The sequence below is a fragment of the Oxyura jamaicensis genome, chromosome 7, assembly GCF_011077185.1.
Source record: "Oxyura jamaicensis isolate SHBP4307 breed ruddy duck chromosome 7, BPBGC_Ojam_1.0, whole genome shotgun sequence".
In the NCBI taxonomy this organism is placed as follows: domain Eukaryota; kingdom Metazoa; phylum Chordata; class Aves; order Anseriformes; family Anatidae; genus Oxyura; species Oxyura jamaicensis.
In genome coordinates, this window is record NC_048899.1 from 32,208,972 (window position 1) to 32,225,031 (window position 16,060).

The 16,060-nt window shown below is 38.8% G+C and overlaps 1 protein-coding gene across 18 annotated transcripts in view; it reads right to left on the reverse strand.

Moving 5' to 3' along the window:
* The window catches only part of NCKAP5 (NCK associated protein 5), a 440,247-nt gene that overhangs the window by 183,103 nt on the left and 241,084 nt on the right, over nucleotides 1-16,060 (reverse strand). For 16 of the 18 annotated variants that reach the window (XM_035332339.1, XM_035332337.1, XM_035332336.1 and 13 more), the window contains one exon: nucleotides 6,405-6,538. The exons of the other annotated variants lie outside the window; for them this stretch is intronic. In XM_035332339.1, coding sequence (XP_035188230.1) covers nucleotides 6,405-6,538 — 134 coding nt within the window. The remainder of the gene's footprint in view (nucleotides 1-6,404; nucleotides 6,539-16,060) is intronic. 18 annotated transcript variants of the gene reach the window in all.

Consider the following 16,060-nt stretch of genomic DNA (forward strand, 5'->3'; position numbering starts at 1 on the left):
TTTTTTTTTTTTTTTTTTTTTTTTTTTTTTTTTTTTTTTCTGTGAAGACAAAGATTACCTACTTACCTGGAACCCTTGAGAGAAGCTTTCATCAACTAAGAGCTGTCATGAAACTCCACCACAGGACTTACTACTGTGTTGGGGTACTAAAATAAAGCTTCCTCTTAATGTAGCTTCAGTGCCTGAAGAGTCCACAGAAGTTCAGGATCTCCACATACCTCTACAATAATGTCTGAAGCAAAGCAATCCATTGCTCTCTAGAAGTGTTGTGTATGTCAGTGTATGTTGCACAATATAGTCTCTTAGAACTTTTGCTCCATGTCTGACTTCTGTGTTTTGAGTTTACAGGTTCTTCAGTATCCGCAGTCACTCTGACCGCATTGCTTGTTTTCCTTCTCAACTTCATTATGAAAATACGTATAGCTCAACCAGATAGTTTCTAACATCAGAATGAGAATTTGAAGGAAACTGCGGTAACAAACTCTTTGAAGATATTTCTCATGAATGTGTACCTTCAAAACTACAGTCTTCAGATCAAAAATGGAGCTTGATGAGAAGTTATAAAATTCCTTTTTTCTTCCTGTTGGTAAAACAACGTGACACTACAAAGTTTAGTCCAAACTAGCCTGTGAAATGGGACAAAAACTCCCATACAACTCAAGGCGACCTCCTCTTCAGGCTTAAGTTCAGGGGTTTGGCAAAACCATTCTTTTATTTTCACAGAATCACAGAATTGTCTAGGTTGGAAGAGACCTCCAAGATCACTGAGTCCTCTGACCTACTGCTAACAAGTCCTCCACTAAACCACATCCCTAAGCTCTACATCTAAACGTCTTTTAAAGACCTCCAGGGATGGTGACTCAACCACTTCCCTGGGCAGCCTATTCCAGTGACTAACAACCTTTTCCATAAAGAAGTTCTTCCTAATATCCAACCTAAAAATTTCTGCCACTTGATCTTACTTAAAACAGTGCTTGACACTTCTCAGCAAGGATTAGGGATGAAATATGTTCCTGAGTGTTGTACATGCACATAAATAAAAATACTAATATGCTCACCCCATCAGTGTTAATCTAAAAGAAACTTCATCCTTTTACTCTGTCAATTCTAATCGAAAGCCCAGATCGATATCCTAAGCATTAGGTCAAAGCCCCAGTGAAATGCTATTCATACCACATCCTGAGGCTTAGCAAGGTGAGCCAAAAGCTGAGCATCCCTCCAGTGAAAGCACCCGGCCCAGCACCCTGCAAGCAGCAGCTCCGGAGCTGATGCCTGTGACCCTGACACCAGACCCCTCACACACCCCGTACACCTCCCAGGCCTCCCAGCACTCCCAGACCAAGGTGGGAGCAAGCTGGAGTGGGGGAAGAGTGTGAGGAGGAAGGAGCAGCAGGGACAAAGTGGCATGGCCAAGGTCAACCAAGCACAATGTGTCTGAGGATGGACGTCTTGTAGTCAGCAGCAAAGCAGGCAGTAAGTGTAGGAGTGAGACGCACCCTACATGGAACACTTTCAAGTCCCTAAGTTTAGTTTCATATTTATTCACTAGTTTTCTACGTGACATTTCACACAGGCACATCTAGTGAAATCCAGAGGTACCTAAAAGCCCCTAGGTTTTGTGAGGCAGTATGACACGGCCAGCCTTTGATACAAACACTGCCTTTGTGACCACCTGCCCCCCAACAACCTTATGTTCAGGCCACTCAGGGAGGAGAAGAGATTTCTGCAGAACTACACGAACAAGAAGGGGAAGACTGCAGACAGCTCCTCCTGTGATAATTCTCGGAGAAAAGGAACAAATTCCTGCACAGTATTTTATTCATCTCTACTATGAGAAAATCAGAGGAATAGCACAAATAGCTGCCAGGAGAGCATTTTAATCTTCCAGAAATTAGACCGAAATGCTATTAATGGTTCAAATTGGCACTCAATGGCCATTAGACAAACTGACTGACCACAGGAGCTGCAGCTACATCCTGCTGGTTTACACTTTCAGAAATGATCTCTGCTCTATATGGTCATGGCAGTAAGGCCTCTCTAAAGCGCAAGCAGGTGGTGACCTCTCGCACTCTCACATCAAGCAGATGTGACAGGGTTAGAAATGATGATGTGGTGATGTTGGAAACGGGAAAGATCTTTGTCACAATTGCTAGGAAAACTGTTATCATCTCCACTCACCTGTGGACAAGCCTGAATAGAGCAAGAGGAATTAACAATAGTTGGAGAAAAGCACGTAGGCTATGCTCCAAATAGTGGACACACAGTTATTTTACACAAAGCGCTATCAGATTTGTAGGAGTCACGTTTCCCCTCGTCAGTAGCAACAGGCTTAACCCTACGGTCAACACTAATGTGAGGGAATGCTGAAATACAGTCTAATGAGAATTATACTCATCCCATTGGCAGGGCTCTGGCAGACCAAACAAGTATCATTTCCTACTATTCCAGTAACATCTCTTCCTAAAAGCCTGAGGCAGCTTTCCAGTCACAGGCATTGATACCTATAAACAACATAGTCTTAACTGAAAGAATTTTTTAAATTTACCCAAAGGGGATTTAAAAGATTTGATACCAGTCTCCTCAATTATTGTTTAAAGATATACTTTGCAACGGTGTGCTCTATTAAACTGGTTCCATTTAGACCAAAACACTAATCAAAATAACTTAAGTAAAGCTATTTCTTTTACTGCTTTAACATCTAATCCCAGTTTGGAGTCACATGTACTGTATGTGCTCAACAAAAAACAATTTGTATTACTTACTGATATATAGCAGAGAAATGTAATCAATTTATATTGCGTATATCAGTGTGCTTTTTGGAGTGAAACTATAAATCACACCTACTGCTTCGGGCAGGGTTGCTGTGTTTCTGCTCCTACTGCTGTAGGAAGATGCTGAAATTAGGAAAAGCACAGTTGAATCTAAGAACAAGGAGATACACAAGACACAACGATTGCATTTTCTTCTCTAATGTCCAAAACGTAACACATCCAAGGAGGAACTAATGTTAAACTGTGAGCCATCAACTAACTAACTAAAAATAAAATTAAAATAAATCAAGAATTGACCCAATTTCTTACAGAGCTGGATAAAGAGACAGCAGGCATAATCCTAACCTGAATGCTAACCTGTCAGTATATGCATGAGAGATGCCAACAATCAAAATGGAGAAGTTGGACAGCATGACACTATCTTGGAAGAAACTGGGTGATCGGTATTTATAGGGTTAGTCACTGTACATTTAAGCAACATTCATCTATACGCTGCAGTGCCAAGAAGGGCCTTACGTACTAACAGAGTAGCTGTAGTAAAGCAACAGATCTCTGTGGTTTTGTGAGAGAAACCATCAAAGATTTCACCTCAAGGTAAGATTATACTAAGGCAATGAAAAAATAACTGCATTCAACTACAATGTAAAATCCTAGTTTTAATATTAATTTTTTTGTTTTTCAGGATCTTTGCATACCTTAAATACATTCACCTCCAATAAAATTAGAAAACACATTTAAACCAGCATGGATACACCACAATGCAATTCTGGAAAAGAAGTTTGGTTTTAAAAGCTCTTTCTTCTTCTGTGTAACTGTCACATATTTATCAAACTAACCACTGTGTCATTTTAAGGCTCTGGCAGATTTATATAGATGTTAAGAAAGAGAACTTCGATTTACTTCAGACTCTTATCCTGGAATATTGCTTACTTGGTAAGAACAGAAACGTCAATCAATTAAAAAAAATCAAACAAAAAACCCTTGTGTTCTGAAGTCCTCAATCTCAAACTAGATGTTTATTTGATAGACTAAAATCTTCACACAATTTCAGCGTGGAACAAGCAGCTTTCCTTGACTGATTAGAAAGGTCAGCTTACAGCTTCACAGAATCACAGAATGGTTTGGGTTGGAAGGGACCTAAAAAATCACTGAATTCCAACCTCCCTGCCATGGGCAGCCGCTACCCACAAACTGTCGTGTTTCATTCTTTCAAAGATACAGAAAAAATATTTGAGATGCAAAGAAATACCCTCCAAATCATAGTTTAACCAACTACATGTATGGAGAGGAATGTGCATGTAAATTAACTCAGTTCAGGAATTACACAGATTTAAAAGATTTATGCTATAATACGTGTTCTTACTTCGGTCCATCTTCACTTGAAATCTCGAACATTTGGGCCCAGAGTATTATCCTCTAGCCAGTTTCTTCTAAAGTACTTCCATTTTGCTTCATTTCAACATCTCCTATCACCACTTGTATTGTCCCATTTAACTATGCTCAAAGTGGAGGGAAAAAAAAAACTCAAATCCTTCAAACAATACAGAATCTCCAAGGAGCACAAGGTTATCACATTGCCAGTTTCATTACTTGCTCAAACAGGGTGAGAAAAATATACTCATTTAGGGAGAAGGTCTGTACCTTAATATTCTACTAAATATAAGAAAAAGTAACCTCTAATATTCATCATGACAAACACAAGGTTTTAAAAGCAACTGAAGTATGTTTAAGTCAGGCATTCTCTTCCTAGCACTGGTCTACACTAAAATAAAATCATAGCATAATGAAGCCCATGGCAGTTTTCATCCCTGGCAATATCAGAGCCAACCTCAGGTGCTATTAATGAAAAGTGGTATTTAAGTTTGTCTTCAATTAGTATAGCTAACGTGCAGACAGTCTTACAAGGAACATAACGCTGATTTAGACTGTATTCACCTTTATCTAAATCAGAGATATGAAAATAAAGAGACAAACAGCCTTAATCCAAAGAGCTTGTATCCCTCTGCTTCTTTATAGATAGAGCAAGCTAGACTGCAAATAAAATAATAGAAGAAAAAGAATGGATTAATTTGAAGATAGTGGACTTCAGGGATCCTAACTAATAATACAGTCATTCTTTTCAGATATACTGTAGAAGAGAATCAGGCTACCACAGTTTCACAGGAATAATGAAGCTTTATCCTGAAAAGATCCAAATATGCAACAGATAAAATTTTACCAAGTCACTGGACATGTTATTCTGGAGACTGGTTTCCTCTCACCTCTTCTTTCCTGTCTTTTTCTTAATCAGGACTGCACCAACTTAAAAAGTCTATTTCAAAGGCTTCTAGAATTATTGTTCTAAAATCAGCACCTCAGGAAATTCGTCCATAAACAAAGATTAATATATAACAAGAATTTCTAAACAAGAATACAGGGTGTATTTAATTTGTGTATATTACGCAGGGACTCTGATCAGAATAAATAGAAATTGAAAACAAAAATCATAGAACAGCAGCAACAACCAAAAAAGAAAAAAAGAAAAAAGGAAAGAAAAAGAAAATGAATATACTTCACATTTTAGAGAAATAATTTCAGACTTCTCTGAACACCTTTATAGTTTTTTGAAATCTGAAGAACATTAATGGAATTTTTCCAAAAACAAAATAACAGATCAGAACAAATTTTATTATTGCTATTAACTGCTTTTTCGTTGTTGCCTAGAAACCCAGTCTCAGATAGAGGAGCAGCATGGCAGACACTGAGCAAAAAAACCCCAAGAACTGAAAAACTTTTTTTAAAAAAAAAAAAAAGAATGAAAAAAAAAAAGGAAAAAACAACCAAAGAAAAAAACACATCCCACAACTTGTTTTCATCATATGAAACTGAACTTGAACTTTTCAATGATTTGGGGGCCTAAGGGAATGAGACCTGAGGGACTGAGTTAAAATACTGGATCTTGATGGAAAATATACAACATAAAATTCCATTGTCTCTTTCAATTCTGGTTTGATTGTTTTGTTTCTGTTCACCTGACAAAAACAATTAAAAATTCTGTTTTATGTACAAGATCTCATCACGCCTCATAAAAACAATAAAGAACTCCAATCCTTAATGCGGCCATCTGAATTAACAGTTTGTCTTCAATCCCCCTTTCAAGGCTGGCTCCCTTGTAAGTGGAGCCCTGCTCCAGCACAACGCTCTGCTCCAGTAAATGCAGGATGAGACACTAAGCTTGTCCAAGAAGAATGACTACCCAGCTGGTAAAAGGCATCACCTTTTTGTCATTATTGAGATTGATCAAAATCTCTGCTGTTGGTTAACAGAAAAGCAACCAAACATGGATTTATTTTTGAGAAGTGAAGACCTGTACATCTTAGAATATTACTGGCAATTCTAATCAATACACAATCCTGGAAATTAAAATGTTCACCATTATAGTGAATAATAGCATAAGCCTTTTAAATCTTACCTCGTGTAAAACCATCACAACAATCATTCTGCCAAAATCCTGCTATGGTTACAGAACTTCAGAGGGAAAGCAGTTTTTGCCTTAGATTCCACCCATTCCAGCTAAGAAGAGGTTTGATCAGTCTTTTTGAACCAAAGTTTGTTCTTCCCTTATTTTGAACGTAATTTATTTATGCAACGTACCTGGAAAACTGTTCTTGTAGCCCACGCATCTGAGCTCTGCTACGCTCTGACTCCAGTGTTACCTCCCGTAATCTTTTTTCACTCTCAAGTCTCAAATGTCTTTCTTCCTCCAACTCATGTATCAGTTTCTCACGCTGAAAGACCACAGAAAGTTATTTATTAATTGCACATGTAAAACACGTTTAGGATAAATTTTATATTTAATTTGGAAAAAATCATCAGTTAATCAACTACACAGTTCAATCATTTTATTTTATTTTTGGAATAGCAGCGATACACAAAATAACAAACAAGGGATTGAGAGCCTTTCAGAGTATCCCCATCATACTGAGCTACACTTACATAGCTCAGACTTACTGAAGTCAGTTTAAAAGCTATTTAAAACCAAACACCATCCTCTCCTTCCAAGTGTTTTTTTTCACCTCGACTCAAAATAAATTTCGCAAAAATATTTAAGATCTGTGTTCTGTCTTGCTTAATGATAGACACAGGAAGCCTGAATGAAGACATTATGACAACTTGCACCCACCCCTTGTTAATTCAGTCTTGAGAACAGAGGAGAACATGATTCTGCAGCCCTGGTTTTGCTGTAACCAAACCAGACGAATAAGACCAAACAAAAACAAACAAACAAAACCAAAAAATAAGGATTCCTATGAGTAGGCCAGAGTCTATTCAAGGCTATATAAAGAAATATTATGACAATGTTTGTAAGGACTTGGAATCTAATTAAACAATTAGAGGAATAAAAATGTCATTAATTTTACCACTAGTTCTCAAAGGCAAATAGATTATGCTTGTTGCTAATTCAAAAACTACAGGACCAAATATACTGTGCTACCTGGATATATTGACATATGTCATAGCCTACTTGATTTTGTTATGTTTTTTTATTAAAAAAATATCAGGTCCAGATACAAAAACATCATAGAAAAGCATCCTAATGATTTCAAAACTCCCTTTAAAAAGTAGTTACTTGTGATTTAGGAAGAGTAGAATGAACTGAAAACTTATAAAAAATGCTAATTTAATAAAAATATTCAAGAAAAAAGTATGCACAGCCTTTTCCATGTGACCTTGTTACACAGAAATTAAATCCAATTAAATTTATCCTTGTGCATTTAAATTGATAAAAAGTCAATTAAAAAAAAAAATCAATTAACATGGTACTGCATTATACTCCTCCAACGAAGGGGTTCCAGTGTTAGGTGCCTAAGAAAAGGTTTAGTCACTGTAAAGCTATACTGGGTGCACCGCCTATATGCTTTGAAAAATTTCTGTGTGCTTGGTGAATTGCGATTTGTAGCCTGTCAGACGGTCTGATGGAGTCCCATTGCTGACCTAAATTTTCATGACATACCTGCAAAAAACTATCTAGAAATTATACGTACAATTTCATTAGAAGATAACAAAGGCATCTTAGTGTTAAGCCATTAAATGGGAGAGATATATTATTTGTACAAGTCTTACAGCTATAAATCTTACTGGATAATAATTTATAATAGTGGTAACCAGGGGACCAAAAATAAGAACATTACCAAGTGGAAAAGGGATCTTAAAGACAGTGATAAATAAGCAGATGCCACAAAGGGAGTCTGCAAATGATTAAATGAAATATCTACATACTTGTGCAAAAATATGGGGAATTACTCAGAGAATAGAGAGGGTTTGTCTCGTAAGTCACACACAATGTCTGGGCAATGTAAAACTGCAAAACAAGAAACAAATTACAGGAAAATAAAGATATTGTTCTAACTAAACTATCTAATTTCTGTTCTTACTGTTACATAACCACGTTTTGACAGGTGCTGACTAATCCTTTGTTTCTGCTAAAACGAAAAGAGCAGAGTGCTCAGCACCAAGAAGACACACAGCACCTTCGGGAAAGAGAATCTCTCCCATGAACAGTAACTCGGGCCAGTGATATGAGAATAATATTTTAAAAGCAGTTAGAATTTCTTGAGATTTGATCCCACCAACACCAACTTTTAAGACTATGTTGTTCCAGTGGCCCTTGCTGAACACCCTTCTACAGATGCATTTCACTGCTGCTAAGGAGACACCTACAGCTTGCAGGGAGTCAGAGGATAGCACAGAAAATGACACAAAAGAAAGGCATGGTTACTAATCAGTGCTTAAGACAAGTTTACAAGACTACAGAAATTGGACTTAAACCCCAGTAACTGTCCCTACGGTAACTGCTAAGCCACCTTGGAGGAACTGCTCTGAACCCCGGAGTGCCCAAGCTAATTGAAGGCACCAGGCTGTACCTGAGCCTCGTGACACACTAAGAGCTCCACTGCGGTAACACGCTGAAGAACAGAGATTCAGCCATGCCTTCTGCACTCATCCAGCATCATTACAGCCACAATGATCTTACTCTGGTACAGCACCAACCTCTGTGTGTCTGCTACACTGGCCACGCTCTGGTCCTCAAATAAACCTTCTTTCTATATTAGGTACAAAGCCACGTCTCCACGGGGAGGACTACAGAGAAATACAGTTGTGAATATTTTGGGTAATTCACAGCATTTCTTACCAAAACATAACACTTCAAAAAACAGATGAATGTCCTTTCTTCCATCTCACTGCCTGAATCTTTTGTAGGTTGTGCACAGCTCCGCTGATGCTGCCCTGCAGAATGACTGTGCTGCATCTCTGTGCACGGCCATGTTGCCACTAACCACAAAACCACATTTTCTAGCAGAACATAGAATATATAGCGGAGATTCACAAATTCAAACTGTCCCCTACAGGTCGAAGGGCAGAGTAAGCTATCTCGAGGTTTCGTTTACCTCTTGCTGGTAGGTCACAGAATGCTGTTGCTACCACTTACTTCATATTTTTATGCGGAAAAGTCTGCATTATCATCCTACGTGAAAAGATCAGCACATCCACAGGATTTTTTCTTTTTCTTTGGAAGACTTAGAAAAGGATGTGGGAGTTACCTTAAGGAAACTATCCGTAACGCAGCAACAAATGCACTTATCAAGAACAATAATATTATAGGAATTAACTGCTTTAACATAAGGAACTTCTGGACTGAGTTAAATGTCCAGTCTGTATTCAGTCAGCTCAAGGGCAAGCATCATGACACAGTATTAGCTATATGAGCAACTTGCTGTACAAAGCTTATGCTTCTTTGAGGGTATGGGATGAATAACAGGCAAATCACAAGACTCCCTACAAGACCAGAAACTAAAGCACTAACTTATGACCCTGAAATTATGGGTTCTCTTCCCAGCTACAAGAAGTTTCCCATATGAATGAGGAAAAGACTAAAGAGTCCAAAGGGAGAAAAAGCCAGTAAGATACCACCCACACTTGGAGAGTTTTCAGTCTCCAGGACACAAAACACTCACGCATACTACGTACAGTAAGCAGCTCCCAGCAGCAGCAGTGATCTTATCTACAAGAAAAGATGACTACATTTTTATTCAAACACAGAAAAGCCATAATGAAGAGTCAAAAGAGGGAAGTGAACCTCATGTACTAAAAGGCCGGGATTAAACACAGATTATATTTTTGTCCCTGGGAGTAGATTACACCCCTGAATTCTCCAGAAATTTTGTGTTGTCATGCCCTTTATAAGCTCATCTGTGCTAAACCCACTTTATTCCCGTGCAAAATAAAGGTGTGTGAAAAGAAATGAACTAGCCAGAAGTAGTTCCTGTTTTTATACTGAATGTATGCTTACTGGAAAGGGATACATTTAGCATGCAACATGAAGTAAAGGTTAAATAAAAAAGAAAGTGTTGCGAAACATCAATATGTTTTAACACCAGAAACATCGTTGCTATCTCCAAATGAAGTGATATGTATTCCCACTTGCCAATTCTTCTTTAATTGCAGCTGCTTCTCACCATGAGCTCTATTCAAACTTTTCCCTGCTGCCTCTCCTCGCACAGCTATAACCTTCTCCTCTTAGAAGTATAACCCTCACCTCACTCTTGTTTCCCCTTTTTCAGCCTCTCCAGATAGCCTCACTTTCATCACATCTCCCTGTCAAATCTCTGGTAACTTTCCAAATATGCAAAAATTTCAAGTGAACAAACTAGACTGAAAGTCAGGGTTAGCAAGCTCAACCAATACTTTTGTGTTAAGTACTAGAATATTTTAACACTTGAACAAGCACTGTTTGTAATTACTTTTTCTTGAATGTTTGAGCAATTTGAGTTTCACTAGCTGCTCATTATGCTCGTGAGCAAGCATTTGCACGTCAACAAGTTCATTTTTGTGTAGATGTAGAAATGTTCATGTCAAAATGTTTCCTTTCTCATCCAGTCAGGGACATGTACCACACATTAATTCCTCTTCTCAAAGTTAAGAAAAAATCAGAGCGAGATTCATGACCAAAACAAAATGCATGAAAACTATGGCTCAACCGAAATTAGGACATGTATTTGACAGAAAGATCCAAATTGCTCCTCAGCACTCCATGAAGAGGCAAACAGACACAGCTTATTTTCAGAGTCCCTGGTTAATAGCCGTGCTCTTGGTCTCAGGACTGACCCAATGCACCCATGCGATGAGTATCTCCTAAGAGGTGCTCAACCATTTACGTCTCCTGTAATTCACCAGAAACACATCACAAATGTCAGGACCTGGTTCCTTCACGTTACACCCAAATGTGAACATCTCCGCTCTGGAGCTCTTGAATGACCCCTAACGCTACAGCCCAGTGGAAAACACGGAACTAACAAAAAATAAAAGTAGACATCACAAGTGGCAGCCACAAAAAGCAAACCGAGGTGCATGGTGTACCATACAACCCCCATGGCAGGGGTTGTATGATCAATTTTTCATTTCTGCTGAGAGGTTTACACCCAGTGTGAAGCAAACATGTAGTAGGCTAAGGTTTTGTATGGAAAGGCTACCTTCTTACCCATTTTTTTTTCCCTCTCAGGGCTGTTTCACTGTCAACCCTAGATTTATACGTGGACAACAGTCAAGCCTTTGAACGTGGAGACTTGCAGTTAGTTAAACTCCTTTAATTGTTATTGCAAATAAAACAAGCAGATGCCTAGTTTGAGTGGCAGGACTGGCTACATGACAAAGACTTACCAGAGTATTCTCCCCACTGGGGTCAAGCATTTGCCTAACTCAAGCAGGTTTCTTATTTCAAAATAGTCTAGTCTCATCCTACTTTTTTTGCTGGTCGTGCTTGACTGCCCTGCCGAGTACTGACAATCTTGTCTCCTCTGCACTCAAAAAAACATCTAAAAACATTTTCTCCTTCCCCACCCTAATATGCCATGCCAACAGCCTCACTTTTTCTAAAAGTCTCTAGGCAAAATGTGCTGGGTCTGCATGGCTGGGTGCAGGCAGGGGGTTCTGTGAGGAGAGGCCAGGGCTGCCCTGTGAGGACACGGCTGGCTCCAGCTGCTTCCAGGCAGTTCCAGCTGCTTCCATCAGGTTCCAGCCGGTTCCAGCCCTACCACAGGGCCCCGCTGAGCCCCTCAGCCACACTGGTGGCACCTCAGGGACAGAGTAGTTAAGAAAGGACAAAACTCTGCAAGGCAGCGAGGTGTTGGATTAAATTTGTTTCTTGCTATCCAGACCTACTTTAATTGGCAATAAATTAAATTGATCTTCCCCGAGTCAAGTCTGCTTTGCCTGTGACAGTAATTGGCATGTGATCTCCCTGTCCTAACCTCAGCCCAGGAACTTTTCCATTTTGTTTTCTCCCCAGTCCTCTTGAGGGACCAAGGTCACCCCACCCCACCAGAGTATTTGATTTTTAACTTTTTTATTTATCTTTCACATAAAAATCATACAACTCCATTGATCAATAATGTTATCTCTATGTTAAAAACATGGCTGTGCCTCAAGATTTAAAACTACAGACACCTGCAAGTGAAATATTCAAGGGATTTGGCCTACACACGCCACACGTGCTGTGCAGGTTGTGGCTGCTCAGAAGGGAGTCAGCCCAGCAGCTACACTGAAGGTGGTCCCCCCTTTTTCTGTTTAGCCCTTCTTACAAACTAGTGTTCTTACAAACAGATGGGTATTACAGGACTGCTTAGCTCAAATAACGAAATACGTCTTATATGAGACACAAATGTAACCTCCCCTCATATTTAAGGTTAATTCATAAGTAGTAAAATGGGCTACTGTTTACACAGAAGATTCCTCTTTATTCTTGAATTTGTTCATTGCTTTCCCACTGTATCATAAGATGGTACTACTGTGGCACTACTAATCACGTTAACATCAGAGAACAATTTTGTCAAAAAAAGTCTACATCAGGATACTTAACACAGGCTTAATGTTGCTCTAAATCAGGCTATTAACCTGCACATTAATTTTTTAACAACTATTTTTAAGCATTTGCTAAAGAGGGCTACAATTTCCGTATAATTAATATTGATTTCAAACAGTTACTTTTCACTGAATTTAAATGAGGGAGAGAAAATAATACAATTTTTTGTTATTGTTGTATACAGTCTGAAGCACCACTAAGTCACTGCTAACCTGAAGTGAGCATTTCTGTAAGTTCTTATACAATTTCTGATGATACGCATCTGATACCTTGCAATAAGAGTAATAATTTAATAGAATCACAGCCTGGTCTGGAAAAAAAAGTGGTACCAGCCTGAGGATCAACTGGCAGAAGCAGACAACAAAAACAAAATCAAGCAAACAAATAGCTCCTACTAGAAGCACATTACAATTCTGCAAATCAGTTCTCGTGGCAAGTCAATGCCCAATACTGTTATGAATAAATACATATATTCAAAGTACTCAAACCCACTATTTTGCTATAATACTGGGGACTATCTGTACCAACGCAGCAGTGCTGGGGGTGTTCAGAGTGTGCTGCATACTGCAATCACTGTCATATCAGCATTCAGTAACTCTGGAGCCTCTTAACCAAATTAGTGGATTCCAGCTCACTGGGCAGGATACAAACATAAGGACATTCATCAACATAAAGGCTGTGCAACATATACGAGGGCTTGGAAAATTACTGTCAGGAAGGTATGTACAGAAATATAAATTGCCTGTTCAAGATGATGTGCAAGAAACCTGGGACAGGTTGCCTCGGTCTAAACCCACACGTGGACCCTCTGCCCCAAGACCTTCCACCTCTGCCTCCAGTCCCTATGCACACACAGGCAAATGGCCTGGGAAGCATGGGGAGATGGTGGTAGCTCAATACCAGGTGAAAAGCATACTCAAAATGTAAAGACATACTCATAAAGATAAGGAAGAAAAAGCTCTTAAGTTTTTCTTCTGCCTGAGAGGAACTAGACACTTATGCTCCACTTTTGAAAGCCTGCTGCAGGCAGCAGCCATGGAACAGCATGGATGAGGAGGGCTAACCCTTATCCCCTCGCTGGTGGAACAGTTCTGTTTTCCAAGAAGTGTGAAATATTAATTGAAATGGAAACTGGAATTTGTGACTTAATGTCTTAGTTGGTTACTTTAACAGGGTAACTTTTCCTAATGCAGTATTTAATTCCCCCAATAGTAAACATAGTAATCGAACAGAATTTGATCAAGTGCCTCTTGTCCACAGAAGACACCTAAACCCCCATTACTCACAGCCCAAAGCCCAGGGCTCCCATGTGAGGCGGGACCTTTCCATGAAATTCCCCTTGTGCAACCTGGTCCCAAACCCAGCACCCAGGAGACTAAGGTCCTCTGTCTAAACCTACTTCACTCACAGATGACAGGAAAGAATCATGATTATAAGAACAGAGAGAGTAGATACCATTTGTTACTTCTTCATCATAAATTGTACCAGGTACTATATTTTTGTTCAAATTAAAATGAGTGAAACTTCAGTGTCCTTTGTTTGCTCCTCATCGATCGCTGTTAAACCAAATGTTTCTCATTCTGTAATCAATACTTCTCTGCAAAAATAAACCAAGGCACTGACAAACAACTTTGCAGCACACTGCAGCTTTCCTTGTAGCGGACTTTGACAGCATGAAAAAACACTACCCCAACGAACAGAAAAAAGAAGTGCCTTGCTTATTGTACTTATTACAATTTTAACAGGCTGCTTACAGCTGAATCATTTTACTGTAACAAGACTTTATTAAATCAGCCAGCTATTGAAGCCAGAACTTTCCAACAGTGGCAGTTAATATGCCTTTGTCCTTTATTAATGTTTCCAGCTATACAGGGAAAACTGACAAATACTCTTAAACACTCAAAGCTTTCCCAGTGATGAAGTTATAGGTGTTTTTAAACCACTGTGAAGCATTAAGATATAAACAGTAATAACTTAAGCACTTGGAGGGTTCATGGAGGGAGAGGTAGCTTTATTTCCCCATCTCTTCAAAATAAACTTGAGGGTAAAATTATGCTGTTGCATTGTAATCAAAATGAATTAACCTTTCATCTGATACAGGCTTGTAACACAGAGGCTTAGGAAGACAGCTCTTTGACTTATGTTACACCTCTAATTTTTTCCCCAATTATTTCACGATGTAATCGTTTTTCCTAACCTTATTCCCACTAAAGCTCTGCAACAGCAAGATATAAGTAGTGTAAAAAGCATCTCCTAATTTTAGGCTGGTATCTTCTAGCTCCTTCATTCCAGTAAGAAAAAATGATGACTCTTTGGAATAGGATTCTGCTCCCAAAATGACAAACTGCCCCGAATAAGCCAGGAAAATCTAATTGGCACTAAATAATTTGTATTAGCATTTCCTAAAACTGCCTTATAAACAGTTAAAGTGAGTAATTTCAAGCAAATAATTTATTTTTCACTATTAAGTTTTAATATGCTGATAGATCTCTCCCTTTTGCCTCATAACAGACTACCGCGTGTATTCCATGACTACCAGATGTAAACTTCAGGCTTTGCTTGGCTCTGAGATGAATAGCAGGATAGGAAACATTTATTATTACTAGTGATATTTTAGTGACGGTAGTTTACAGACTTTATATTCTTGGGTGATAACACTGCTCCAGAGCAATTCAAGTAAATTAGAAACGCTTTCTTGGTATAGTTACTATTTCCGAATAAAATAACACTGGCTTTCATTGTGCAGTAGCTCAAAATTGCCACCATGTGGCAGGACAGCAACTTAATTTAGCATTATTTATGCTGCACTGATATGGTTTTAATTGCATCTGTACAACAGAATAACTGCTGTGCTGAAGCTCCTTTATCATTGCAAGCCTACAATTAATCTGAATTAGGCAGGCTATTACATGAGCAGTGCTGTATATATAGTTGGAGTTGTAACATTTATTTTACAGATTTTTTACAGAATAATTCATAAAGCCTTTCAACACAGAGCTACATGGCTAGCGCTACTGTCTGCCCAACTCCTTCGACAACTGTGGTTCATGGCCACCCCTTGGAAAGAAAACTCTTACTACCAACAGCTCTTTAATTCTGTGAAACATGCAACAAAAGCCACAGAAAATTGGAATTGCCATGAAAAATACAGTAAAATAAAAATAAACACCACCAACAACACCAAATCTCACTCCAAGTCTTCCAGAATCGACCAAAGGCAAGTATGTGGTTGACATTTCTTTGACCACCTTTCCTGGAGACACACCTGTAGATATCTATTGGGTTACACCCAATCGACCACCACGATACACACCATTTGCAGACATGCTTTGTGCAGGTGACCCATCTGCATCCCCAGTAGTCACCATTACCTAAAACTTCTAAAAGATCA